The sequence below is a fragment of the Grammomys surdaster genome, unplaced genomic scaffold, assembly GCF_004785775.1.
Source record: "Grammomys surdaster isolate TR1022 unplaced genomic scaffold, NIH_TR_1.0 66, whole genome shotgun sequence".
Taxonomy (NCBI): Eukaryota; Metazoa; Chordata; class Mammalia; order Rodentia; family Muridae; genus Grammomys; species Grammomys surdaster.
In genome coordinates this window covers 16,969,004-16,983,397 of record NW_021604568.1, presented here as the reverse complement: position 1 = coordinate 16,983,397, position 14,394 = coordinate 16,969,004, and the positions used below count along the sequence as shown (strand labels likewise).

At 42.1% G+C, this 14,394-nt stretch overlaps 1 protein-coding gene across 1 annotated transcript in view; it reads right to left on the bottom strand.

Moving 5' to 3' along the window:
* The window catches only part of Atrnl1 (attractin like 1), a 521,748-nt gene extending 507,830 nt beyond the window's left edge, over positions 1 to 13,918 (bottom strand). The window contains exon 1 of the mRNA XM_028775552.1: positions 13,629 to 13,918. Within this exon, the coding sequence (XP_028631385.1) occupies positions 13,629 to 13,918 (290 nt within the window). The remainder of the gene's footprint in view (positions 1 to 13,628) is intronic.
* Between the last annotated feature and the right edge of the window lie 476 nt (positions 13,919 to 14,394).

Genomic DNA, 14,394 nt, shown 5'->3' with positions numbered 1-14,394 from the left:
GCAGTGCAGTACTCACACCATAGTGCAATAGCTGACAGTGGCAGTGCTGTATTCACACCACAGTGCAATAGCCAATAGTGGCAGTGCTGTGCTCATATTCTCTCAGACTTTCTTATATTTCCATACATTTAGTCTGATCTCTAAGTTGAATATCTGAATCTTTGTTGAGTGGCTCTCCTCAAGCAGCTAAAACTCATTTTGTTCATGCAAATGGTGAGACTTGATTATGAATCTACCTCCTCCCAGGAACAGCCTTTAGCCCACAAATAGTCTAATCTTAGGAACATAAACGCCTTGGCTTCCCTGCCTCTTTGCATTGATAATGCCCAAGTTCCCTTGTTCCAAGCACTTCGCTGTGGAACTGAATTCCAACAGCCCTCGTGCTAGCCGATGGCAGACGTCTGCCTGACTGCTCATTCCTCTCTATCAGTCACCACACTTTCGAAGTACACGTTACACGGTTTGCTCACTAATGCAGAACGTTCTGTGATTTCCATAGTGGTACTTAAGAAATTTAGTCCCAAGGACAATTATAAAGACAGTGACATCAAGCTTGGCAAGACAGCTCAGCAGGTGAAGGAGCTTGTGGCTAAGTCCAACAGCTTGAGTTTGATCCCCAGGACTCATGTGGTGGAAGGACACAGTCAACTCCAAAGAGCTGCCCTCTGACCTCCACACAACTCAGTCTCCTCCCCATCCTCCTGCTCTTTCTCCTCCTCCTCCTCTTCTTCCTCCTCCACTACCACCACCACCACCACCTTCTCCTCCCCAATCCCTCTCTCTCTCTCTCTCTCATTAAATTCTTTGAAGGCAGTAGAATTAGTTTACTGATGTGAGAAGCACAGCAATATGCTAAAGAAAGAGCTACACATCCAGTCTGGTGCGGTATCATACTGTACCAGACAATGACTGTCAGTGACTTCCCTAAGATGTAACGAAATGAGTCGGTGTCTGGTCATGACCTCTCATGGGTTTTCTTCACGGCCCTCACAAGTCATATGCTAAAAATAATACTAAAAAAGACACACACACACACCCAAAAAACCAGTGTAGCCATGAAAGTTAGGAGGGCTCTGTCTAATTACTTGGACTTTAGAACCTGGCTCCCACATCTTTTTGGGACACTCTGACACTGCAGCAATTGTATTTCAAAAGTAAGGATGGGAAAAAAAGATGACTTCAAACTTAAAGGAAGTGGCTGGCTACTTGACTTTGGCCATAGCAATAAGTAACGCCGGAAGTAAATTAAATAAGTTTAACCAATTAATCAAAGTTGGCTAAAATAATCATGCTTCTAAAAATCCACGCACCTTGCATATAATAATGGAGAGTATAAGTTAAAAACCCCTAAATGTCCGGGAATAAACAGAGTTCTAAGTCACAAGGACATCTAGAAAACATTTTTAAATTGATTCATTTAATTGATTCAGCTTATAAGACGAAGTTTAACTGAAGCTTTGCATAATTTATTACTCTAAATATAAATATTAGAAAACTAAAAAAAAACAAAATTATAACTAAACATGTATATTATAACTAAAAACTAAATTATAACTCGAGAAACTAAAACACATTCAAACAGATTTGTAATGAGTGAAATGGTAAAAAGAAAAATAGAAATTCTCGGGATTGTAAAATCACATCAAAAAGAGAAAACTATATAACTAAAAAGTATTTTACATAGAATAGTAGTTGTTAAATGCCTAACAAACCCACCAACAAAGAAAGAAAATATTAGTTATCAAAAAGAAAACAGGGATATTTTTACTACTAATTCAACTCACAACTTGGCAAAACCAACAATGAAGAAATAGAAAATCTACAAAGTCCTATATCTGCTAAAGAAGTTTATAGTTTAAAAACAAAGTATCAAAAATACCCATGGGCACAGATGGCTTCATTGGTAAAAAATCTTCCCAACACTTAAATGAGAAAAAAATAAAAATGCTTTGTAATTTCAGAGATTAGAGAAAAAATGGATTCCATGCCAACTTATTTTGTATCAGATTATTCTGCTCAAGATGACAAAACCTGATGAAAATGTTCTAAAAAAATAAACATTCCAGAAAAGTAGCTCTCATTTAAAAAAAAAAAAAGGAAAAGAAAGAAAAAAGAGAAAAAAAGAAAAAGAAAACAGTCAACAAAATGTGAGATTCAATTAATACCAAAACAAGAATAACAGAACACTATTCCTGATAGGGACATACCTGCCTGAAGACTCCTTGAAAACTAGGAAAAAGCTGACCCAGAGTTCCTTTAAGACAGGGACAGAGAAAGCCCCGGGCAGGTTTACACCGGGGAACTTAGGCAGCTACATGCCTGCCTAAACCAGCCTACATGCTCAGAAAAGACCTCAAGGTACAGCTTCTGCTGATCCTTGGCTCAGAACAAGCAGAAACAAGACAATTCCAGGACCCACAGGAAATCTGCAAAGACTCTCAGTTCCTTATTCCCTGGCTCCAGATAATCCTGGAAATCACCATCAAAATAGCAGCTGACCACAAGGTAAAGAAATGGTGACATCAGAGATCACTCACAAAAAAATAATTAAATAAATAAAAATAAAGTAAAATCATTAGAAGATAGTTGAGAAAACCCATTAGACAGACATAATCCACAGCAAAAACAAAGACTGGAGAAGGCAAATGTAAGTTTCAGAGCCATCTCATTAGAGACGTCCTGTCTACAACAGAAAGGAATCACAAACCATGCAAACAAATAAGAAACCATGGCCCAATTATAGGAGGATATTTAATTATCAATTAAAATATACACATACATACATATATAGATATAGATTTAGATTTAGATACCACCAGATGCCACCATCAAAAAAGTGATTTTGTTTGTGTTTGTTTTTGTTTTAAGACAGAGTCATACTCGGCCAGAACTCCCTTTGGAGACCAAGCTGACCCGAAACTCAGAGATCTACCCGCCTCAGCCTCCTAGTTCAACCTCTGCCAACATTTCTGACCTAGAGTCTTACTATCTACCAACTGCTTAGTCTTGTTCTGTATTCTCCAGTCTGTTGCCTATCATTTAAAATATTCCTCCTTCCCTCAAAGACGCATTCTGTAGGAACTATCACAATGCCTCTCTCCTCTCCTCCTTAGAAGCAGGATATGAAAGAATCTCTCTGCTCTTCACACAAGCTACACAGCAGGAATACCTGAGGCTACACACATGTGTTCTGCTTTGCTCAGCTTCAGGGCACTACAAGGATCGTAAGGTAACATCCCACAGCCCTGGGCTTCTTCCTTACCTCCATCCCACATTACGAGTTGAAGCCTCTACCAAGAGCTTAACTTCTCTCTCCTTACTACAGAGGAATTCCATCTATTCTAGTGTCAGCACAGGAGGCTAACATCAGCCATGGAGATGAAGATGGAATGGAAATCTCTTCTCACCACTAAGATGTAGGAATAAGAATAAGCCCACTCACACCCAACAGTCAGAGCCCATTCACACCCCACAGTAAGAATCTCCACTCACACCTCACAGTAAGAGCCCACTCACGCCCCACAGTAAGAACAATTTTCTCTCTCAAATCTCTGATCTCTTAATTCTTCCAACTGTCACCTTAAAGCGCTGCTGTTACACTTTGAACTTAGGCACAATCTGGAACTGCTATAAACAAGACTCTTAAAACCCCACAGCCAAGTGACCACAAACATCCTCATATTGCCACTATGTGCAGAACCCCAGAGATTAAGTAACACATAATGCAACTATTTGACAAAGTTTGGAAAATGCATTCTAAATTTCAAACTTTTAATTGTTTAAAACAGGTCTTTGCAATTTACTCTGGCCAGCCTGGGACTTTCTGAATAGCCCAGGCTAGCCTTGCCAATCATGAAAATCCTCCTGCTGCAAATTATGAAATTCTGCAATTATAATTGTAAACTACAACACCCAACTACCATTAAAGTACAATACGCCTTTTCTTGATCTAAGAAGCAGAGACACATTAATTTAGATTAGGACTCTGGCCAACTACTGGCCAACTGTCTGCATAAATGAGGATTTATGGGAACACAGTTCCTCCCTTTCATTAATACCAGCACTGCTAACATACTACAAAGACAACACTGAAAGCACAGAAACCATCTGAGCAACAAAGCCGTAGGTGTCCAGTACGCAGCCTTTTATAGAAATAGCTTGATGGGAAGGAGAAGCGTTTCCATGGTAAGAGCTATACACACATGGGTACCTAACTTCAGAGCCCAGCACCTATGTTAAAAAAAAAAAAACACCCTGTAGCTGCATGAGATACTTGTTACTTTGTGGGCAAAGACAAGATCTTGCTACAGCTTGCTGGCCCACAAGCACACACTAGCATGTGGGTTCCGAGATTTGAACTTGGATCCTCACGCTTTCCATGGCAAGCACTCGACCATATGAAGTATCTATCCAGCCCAAGATGTTTTTCTCAAAACAGATTTTCTAGTTGAAATATTATTGACCAGTTCGTTGGGTACATCTTTGGTGTTTTACATTTATCAGCAAATACTACTTGTATATATTTCTGGGAACAATATGACATTTCACCACGTATACACTATGGGTGGGAAGGTGGCTAGCTAGGGTTGTTGACAAGAACACATAATCCCAGAATTAGGAAGGCAGAGACAGATCCCGAGGGCCCATTGGCCATTCAGTCTAGCATACTCACTGAGACACTGTCTGAAGGAAGGAAGGAAGGAAGGAAGGAAGGAAGGAGGGAAGGGAGGGAGGGAGGGAGGGAGGGAGGGAGGGAGGGAAGAAGAGAAAGAAAGACAGCATGTGAGGAACAATACCAAATACCCAGAGCTACCCTCTAGCTTTCAAAAGAATGTATATACATGCACATATGTGCATGTGCACACACACACACACACAAATAAAACACTAACATACCTATTGCCCCTCATACTTAGCTCTCTGTATGATAAGAGCATTCAATTTACCTTTAAGGATTTTGAAATATACATAAATCATCTTGCTGTACCAGAGAACATAAGCACTTCCTCTCATCTAACTGAAACCTTGCACACATCACACCATTTGCCAACCACCCCCTTTCCTTACGTAGCCCATCCCACTCCTAAGCATCTCAAGTGATGAGTTCAGCTCCACCTGTAAGTGAGGTCAGGGCTGTTACTCTTTCTTTGCCTGCCTTACTCGCTTGCTACAATGTATTTTATGTTGTAAATGACGTCATTTCCCTTCAGCCTCAGCAGGCCACTTTTCCCAACCCCTAACGTCTACTGATGAGCACTCATATTCTCCCAAGTTTGGGCCACTGTGAACACCACTGCAGCAAAAGTAGGATTGAAGACATACTGCCAGAACTGGAACTGCTGAATCACATGGTAATTCTATTTTCAAGTTTTTCTTTTTTTTAAAGCACCTTCCCACTATTTCCAAAATGGGTGAAGTGATTTACATCTCCACTAAACAGTTTTCCGATTCCTCACATTCTAGCCAACATGTGCTATCTTTCATCTTTTCAATAATAGCTTTTTCTAACAGGTACGAGGTAATTATAGCTTTAATTTGCATTTCCCTAATGCTTAGAGATGCTGAACATAAATTTTATGGGGGTTTTTTTTTTTTTGGCCTTCTGTGTGTCTTAAGAGAATTCAAGTCCATTGCCTGCTTCTAAACAGGTAGTTTCCCTGTTGTTCGTGTTTCTTAATTTGGACAGGAGTCCCTCATGCAGTGTATGATTTATAACTCTTTCTCAATCTGTAGAGTTTGTTTTTAGTCTATTACTTATTAGCACTTGCCGAAACCTGCGTTGCACACTATGATGGGGTGGCACCTACTCCAGCCACAACCCAGAACCTCAGTACTGATCATATACAGCGGAGGAGAGAGGTCAGCTAGTCTCAGCGGGTGTCTGTAGGAAGTCTCTGGCTGGAAGCATCGGGAAAGATGCAGCTTCAGAGCTTCGCTTGCTAGTTCTGGTACCCAGTGATCAACTGTTCTCATTCAGACCCCAAGGAAAACTTTACTATCCCTGAGCTGCACCCATAGAAGACGGTCACTCCCACAGGGCAATGAGGTCCTTGGTGTAGCTCCCTGCAAAAAACACTTTTTACCATAAGGCGGTCTGGCATGTCTGTTTGGACTTTGAGGTTGGTGCTTTTGGGGACATGTATAAGAAGTCACTTCTGAGACCAGGATCTTGTAGATTTTTCTCTGTTATCTCTGGGAACTCAATAAAATTCCAGGCCTGAAGGGCTTCCACAGTGTGCTGGTTGTTTTGTTGTTGTTGTTGTTGTTTTCTTGCTTGCTTGCTTGTTGTTGGAGGGGGTGTTAGTTTGGTTTTCATTTGGTTTGGTATGGTTTTGTCAGCTTGACACAAGCTAGAGGCATCTGGGAAGAAGAAACCTCAGTTGAGAAAATACCTCCATCAGATTGGTCTGTAGGCAAGTCTGTGGGACATTTTCTTGACTTATATTGGTACAGGAGCATCTGGGCCAGTGTGAGCAATGCCACACCTGGGCAGATGCCTGTGAGCTGTGGCTGAACAAGCCAGGGTGACCTGGCCAGTGAGCAGTGTTTCCATGGCTTCTACTCACTTCCTGCCTTGAGCTCCTGTCCTGACTTCTCTCAAAGACCAAATGCAACTTAGAGTTGTAAGATGTAATAAGCCCTTCCCTCCCATGCTGCTCTGTATTATGGTATTCCTCACAGCAGCAGAACCCCTAAGACGCGTGGTAAACTCTACCAAACAGATAATGCAGATTCCACAAAAGTTCTTCCAGCAAATAATGAGGCTCCATTCTAAGAGAGCAGCATTACTGGAGCACCAAAACAAGCCCAAGTGAAAACCTCTGTTATTTGACAAGAAGTATTGAGAGAAAGAAAAGGCACCCCCAGGGGTGGGAGAGCTGGCTCAGTTAACAGTAGACCAGAGTTCAGTGCCACATGACAGGCAGCTCAAATCCACCTGCAACTCCAGCTCCAGGGGAAATACAACGTCTCCTCCTTCCATGGGCATCACACACTCACATGCACTCACTCCCATGGATATACTCACATGTACACACTCACGTGCACACACATTCATACACTCACATGCACACACTCATGGATACACTCATATGCACACACTCACGTGCACACACTCACATGTATACACTCACATGCACACACTCCCATATATACTCACATGCACACACTCACATGCACACACTCCCATATATACTCACATGCACACATGTATATAATCACATGCACACACTCACACGCATACATTCACATGCACACACTCGCATGCACACACTCACATGCACTCACATGCACACATGTATACACTCACATGCACACACTAACATGCATACACTCACATGCACACATTCACATGCATACATGTATACAAACACATTCACACACTCACATGTATACAAACACATGCACACACTCACATGCATACATGTATACAAACACATTCACACACTCACATGTATACAAACACATGCACACACTCACATGTATACACTCACATGCACACTCACATGCACACATGTATATAATCACATGCACACATTCACACACATACACTCACATGCACACACTCACATTCACACACTCACATGCACACATGTATATAATCACATGCACACACTCACACACATACACTCACATGCATACACTCACATGCACACACTCACATGCACATACTCACATGCACACATTTATATACTCACATAGACACACTCACATGTATATACTCACGTGCACAAATGTATACACTCACATGCACACACTTACATGTGCACACTCACATGTACACTCACATGTATATACTCACATGCACACACTCACATGTATACACTCACATGTATACACTCACTGCACACATGTGCACTCACATGCATACACATGTATACACTCACATGCACATACTCACATGTATACACTCACATGTATACACTCACTGCACACACGTGCACACTCACATGTATACACATGTATACACTCACATGCACATACTCACATGCTCACACTCATATACAGAGACACATTAAAAAATAAGAAATTAAATTAGGGGCTGGAGAGATGGCTCAGCGGTTAAAGCACTGACTGCTCTTCCAGAGGTCCTGAGTTAAATTCCCACATGGTGGCTCACAACCATCTATAGTGAGGTCTAATGCCCTCTTCTGGCACTCAGGTATACATGCAGATAGAGTACTCATTCATAAAATAAATTAATTATTTTTTTAAAAAAGAAAGTAAATTAAAATTTTTAGAAAATAGAGACAACTTAAAAATAAATAAAATAAAAGATAGCCCCAGCCTGGTAGAAAATACTTCCAAATGATAAAAAACTATCCAATAAATGAAAGAAATAAAAATAAAAATCGAAAATAAGGGAGGAAATTGAATATGCACAAGATTTGAAAGTTTCCTCACTAAAGAAGACAATCAGATAGCAAGTGGGTACATGACAAGATGTCTGGTATCATTAGTCGTAAGGGGAATGGAAACTGAAGCCCAGTGAGGGCTTGGAAACAGCTCAGCAGGGGAATGGCTACTTCTGACAGCCTGAGTTCCATCCCAGAATCCCACGATGGAACTGTCACATGACCTCTACTACACATGTACTATGGTCTGTCACATGAGTGCACACACACACTAAATGAACATTTAAAAAAAGGCCAGTGACATATCGCTTATCCATTAGAATTGTGACAATTTAAACAGACAAATGTTGATAAGTGTGAATTAACTAGAACATTCTCATAACTACTTGAGAAGGTGAGCTATTACCTGCAAAAACAGTTTCTATATTTGACTGGGGAGATGGCTATGCAGTTTAGAGCACAGGCTGCTCTTTCAGGACTCAGGTTCAATTTCCAGCACTCACAAGGTGGCTCACAGCTGTCCCTAACTCCAGTTCCAAGAGATATGACACCCTCTTCTGGCCTCTGGGGGGCGCGTACGTATGTGGAGGGAAAACATTTATGCATACAAACTTTCTTTAATTTAAAAACAATTAATCATGTATTTACCATAGGATCCAGACATTGCACTATTTCTCCTAGAGAAATGAAAGCCTAAGTCGACACAAAGACTTCTACAGGGAGTTCACTCACTTTATAAGGAATAGTCAAAAACTGGAACCCACCCAAGATCCATCAGAGGGCAAAAGGAAGAGCAAAACGGGTGTGTCCACAAATCAGAGACTGTTCAGAAATAAAAGGCACGGAACCAGTCTCACAATGATACACAGTGAAAGAAGCCGTTTAAAGAAAAATGTAACACGATTCCACTTACAAAAAATCTCTAGAAAACACCAACGAATCTGTACTGAGGACAAAGATCAGCAGTTTCTGAGAGACAAGGAAAAGCAACAGGAGGGAAAGGGAAGTTTTAGAAACTTTTGGGTAGGATTGCTCTTTCCATGGTCATTAATCCTGTGATCATTTCACAGGTACAGACGTAAGTCAAAACTTCCCAAATTCTACATTACAAATTACAGCTCAGGGGCTACAGAAACAGATCAGAGGTTACAAACACATACTGCTCTTGCAAAGGAACTGAGTTCAGTTCCCAGTACCCTGAATGTTAGCTAGCTCACAACTGCCTATACCTCTGGTTCCCAGGACTCTGGGGTTCTCTTCTACGCTGCTTGTTTCACACATCTGTGTGTGCACACACACACAACACACATACCACATATACACATACACACACATATACACTACACACAAAGCACACATAAATACACACATACACACAAATATACATACATGCACACATATACATATGAACATATATATATGCACATAAACATACATGTGCACATACACCACATATTTCAAAAAGCAAATTTTAGACTGCAACTCAGCACAGCATTTGCAGAGCACATGTTGGACCACAGGAAAAAAAAATTAATAAGATGAAATTGTAGTTTCGTGTCTGTCAACTTAAAGAGGAAAATAATTAGTACTTTGTTTAAAAGCACTAAGTAGGAAAAGCTGTGCTACAACATTATGTAATAAGGTATGACTGACTGGGTTGTCAGAAAAGCCTCCTTAGGAACTGGTAGCCAGGCTACGATTAGACTGCTCATCATTAATTTCCCGAGCAAAGACTAGACAGGAAAGAAGTAAGGACTGTGTCAAGTACCCCAAGGCCAAATGAATTCAGGAAGAACTGACAGAACAAGAGGAGTAATCTGATTTGCTTAATAAGCCAAACAATGGAAACAAAAGGAAGACATCTACTTCACAGTTTAGACTAACTATCCATTTAAATTAATTTAAATCCCTACTATGGGATTACATATTTTAATAATATAAATGATAATATAAATTATCTATTAAATTTTTACTTAGAAGATGAAGACACGTGGACAGAGGACATTCAATTACTCAAAAGTTTCCTGTAATTAACAATAAAGATTAGATATAAATATGTCACTTTAAGAGAAGCTTACACCTGGCATGATGGCAGAGGCAGGAGGATCTCTGTGTATTCAAAGCCAGCCTGGTCTACATAGTGAGTTCCACAACCAGCAGATGCCTTATCTAAAAAAAAAAAAAGTAGCTTAGAAAAAGTAATCACAAATTCTAATCCTGCCTCTTTTGTTGATAGGAAACATCCCACTTCTTCACAGTATATTCTCACTATTATAGCAGTTACTAAAAATATTATTACATCATAAATATGTGCTATTCAGAATCCAAATGTGACTAACCTGAAGGTCTAAAAATTATGTATAGAGTCAACTTAATGATTTTAAAGTACCCCATACATAAGTACTTATAATTCTATATTTACAAATAATTCACATACAGTAACATATTTTCCAACCTCAGATTTAAAGAGATTAGTGATGAGGACCAAAGCTACAGTAGCAAAAAAAGTCCAGGTTTCAACACAAAATATCAACTTTTATAAATAAGACTTTCAACTGCTCAACAAAAATAATTTAACCAACTTCTAACAAAAATATCATTCGTCATCTATACTATTATTCATAGATTATATCAGAATGTTTTCCAGCCTAATGTCATGCAATGCTACTGAAATATAATTTCAATTAGGATCTACAGTAATCTTGATTCTATTTCACACTGGCAGGGTGATTTCTGAGTCTCACTCCTAAAACCTTTAGTCTGGCATTGGTGAAAACAGGTGGCAATTCTGGTTTGCTTTTGTCAGAAATGTCTTACAATTTTGAAGGTTTTATTCTTTTCAAATGAACAAACAAAAGGCTACAATGAATGCCAGGAGGTCTGGAGTATCACTTCTGATACTGTTTGCTCCTACATTTCTACCCCAGTGACAATCTCCAGATGCAAAAAGCCATTTGAAGAATGTTTCACTCCCTAGCTGCAACATCTATTATAGAAAAAGACTAAGGTAACATATCAATTAATTTTGACACCTGCGTGCTAAGATTAATCAATCACTTTTCACGACTATGTGTAAGGGTGCTATCGTTCAACCTAGTAAAGACCTGAGCGGTAATTGTCAAGTTCGGTTCCTTTCCCACAAAAACACGTCTTCGAATAAACTGTTCATAGCTCACAATGTACTTTACCAAGAATAGTTCTGTACTTCTAAATGTCTGTAGTCTTTAACATTGAATACGCTTTCTTTGCCCCTAAAGGCATGCCTGAGAAAACGTAGATGTGTACTATGTATATTTACTCTAATAACTTGTGGTTCATAGAAAAATTAAGTAGTACTTGAATCATGGGAATAACAGCTACTCAAGGATGAATGCGTAGTAAGTTCAGAACTTAACCTCATTTAAGCATATCTACTCTCCTTCTGTTAACAATGTATCTAGTTCATGAACATCTTTCAGTGTTATTTGGTCTACTTTTAACTTAATCTGGGTGACTTCTCTTACTAACTGGGACAGCATCTAAGAGAAGTCACGGGGTGCTGATCTAGCTGTTAACAGGCAGCCTTACTACAAAACACAGGACTGGACTGAAGGTCTCAGACTGTGGTACTGCACAGACTCTTTAGATAAATGAAGCAAACTCACCAACAAAATCGTTACAAAGGATTCAAACAATCCTACTCTGGAGAAAACTGTGAAAAGTGAATGTAGCTTTTTCTTTGTCTGTTCCTCCCAGCATGCATATATAATATATGATATTCTCTTAATAGGTAAAAGGGCTGGCTGACCCTGTCACAGCCAGAGGAAACAATGCTATCCATGAGGCATAATTTGACCGGATCTCTCTTTCTCATTGTAAAACAGTTTTTAGACTTTTAATTGGTGCCTCTCTTAAATTACTTTAAGGGCATCTGTAAAACTTATGTATTAATTTCTGAAACTTTGAACTCTGGAAATATTGCTCCAAATAAACTGTATGAAATTTCACCTAAGATTTCCCTCCAAAACCAAAAAGTAAAGAATAAAATCTAAATTTTCAAAGTGTCATTTTAAAACAAACATTTTTTTACACTGAATAAGGGGCGTTGTTCTAGCCAGCAACGGTAAAAAAAAAATAAAAATAAAAATAAAAAAATAAATGGGAAAAAGAAAGTAAAGAAAAATAGGCTGCGATTAAAACTCCAAGGAAACTACCCTGAAATATATTAATAATGTCAGCCATAGTCTTACCTTTGCCTCAAAGCCAGAGATAGTTTACCTAGATTCTGCTTTCGTCTCCACAACAAATACTAGCCATCTTCGTAGTCTATTACTTCACAACCACAATCAGCCATAAACTTCACATTAAATATCTAGGACAAGGTTTCTTAATGACCGCTTTCCTGCAGTTTCTAAGAGAAACCCACTTCTCCGTCTTCCCAACGGCTACCCCACTCATTTTCATTGGGGCAGAAATCTAATAAGCATCAGACAATAGGGAGAAGTGTCTCTACCCCAAAGATACAAGCTCCTTAGCACCTTCAGTTTCAGAAAAACCAAACTGCCGTCCTCATACACCTGTCAAAAGTCACGCGAAGCCCTGACTGTCCTAACAAACTCAACACCTCTAAATTCATATTCTAGAATGAAGCTGGCTGGTTTGGAATAACGACTCAGCATTTCTGCATAACCTTGATCGAGTTAACTTAAATTTGCTGCCTGGATTTCTCTCTGTAGATTCTGAATAGGGGGCGTAAAATTCCAGTAAGTTATAGACTTATGGGGAATGGATGAGAGGACCGACCTAGAAACTTATAACAAGGTACAGACCGTAGTTTACCCATCGTAAACCCTATTTACCATACTCGATTACTAAAAACTGAGGCGTGCTCTATGACTACAGAGGAACAGCACAGGGAAGGAGCTGGGCCACAACTTTAATCCCTGACGTCTCTGACTTCTCACAACGTTCATGGATATTTCATGAGTTATTTCCACCGTTTCTGACGGAAACAGATACTGTCCTAATTGGTGGAGTTTGGCACCAATTGGAGTGAGAACATTCTTTCTGCGCAGAGGATGACAAGCCGCTGAGGACGTGCGGAAAGCACCGAGTCAGCCCGGGCTGGGCGCCGCCTGGAGCTCCCCGGGACAGCCCGAAGCTGGAGGGGCGCAGCGCGGGGCCCCCTCCCGGGTGCTCTGAGCTCGGGGACCCGGGGACCCCGAGGCTAGAGCGGGACAGGGAGCGACGCTGGCGGGGCAGGGCTGAGGCTTGGGGTCCCGCGGTGGCACTTACTTGAACCTGCCCTGGCAGTGCTGGCACTGGTCCCCCACCCAGCCCGGGTCGCACAGGCAGGTGGAGTTGACACAGCGACCCGAGAAGCAGGAGCCAGTCCTCTCGCAGGGCTTGGACTGGGACACCTGAGCATAGAGCGCCAGGTAGAGGAAGCCATAGCACAGTAGCCAGCTGTTCCCGTCCAGCAGCAGCCAGGAGGAGGCGCCCCCGCCTCCCGCCGGCCGAGCCCTCCACAGCACCGGGGCGGCCGGCTGCGGGGCACCCGAGCGGGCCCGGACCCCCGGCTCCATCTTCCCCGGCGTCCCGGCCCGGCGGGGCTGCGCTCGCGGGCGCGCACGGGGATGCGGCTGAGCGGGGATCCCGGCCACAGAGGACCTCGCAGACGCCGCTGCCGTTCCTCGGCTCCTCAACGGCGCCGACCCCCGTCCCGCTGTCCGGTCCCGAGCGGCGGATCGCAGGCGCGGCGGCCTCCGGTCGGCTGCCTCCAGTCACGCTCGGGCATCGCCGCCCGCTTCCCCTGACCTTGTCCTCGGCAAACCGAACCCGGCAGCCACCGCAGCTCCGGGAGCGGAGCGGAGAGCCGGCGGAGCCCCGCGCTCCGGAGGGGACCCGAGGGGGAGGGGACCGGGCGGGGAGGGGGAGGGGACCCACACGGCCCCGCCTCGTCCGCGGCCCGCGCCGAATGCCCAGGCTCGCCCGGGAGGGCGGGGCCGCGCGGGAGCCCCTGAGTTGGGCGCGTCCAACACGAGCATGAGGGGAGGGGAGG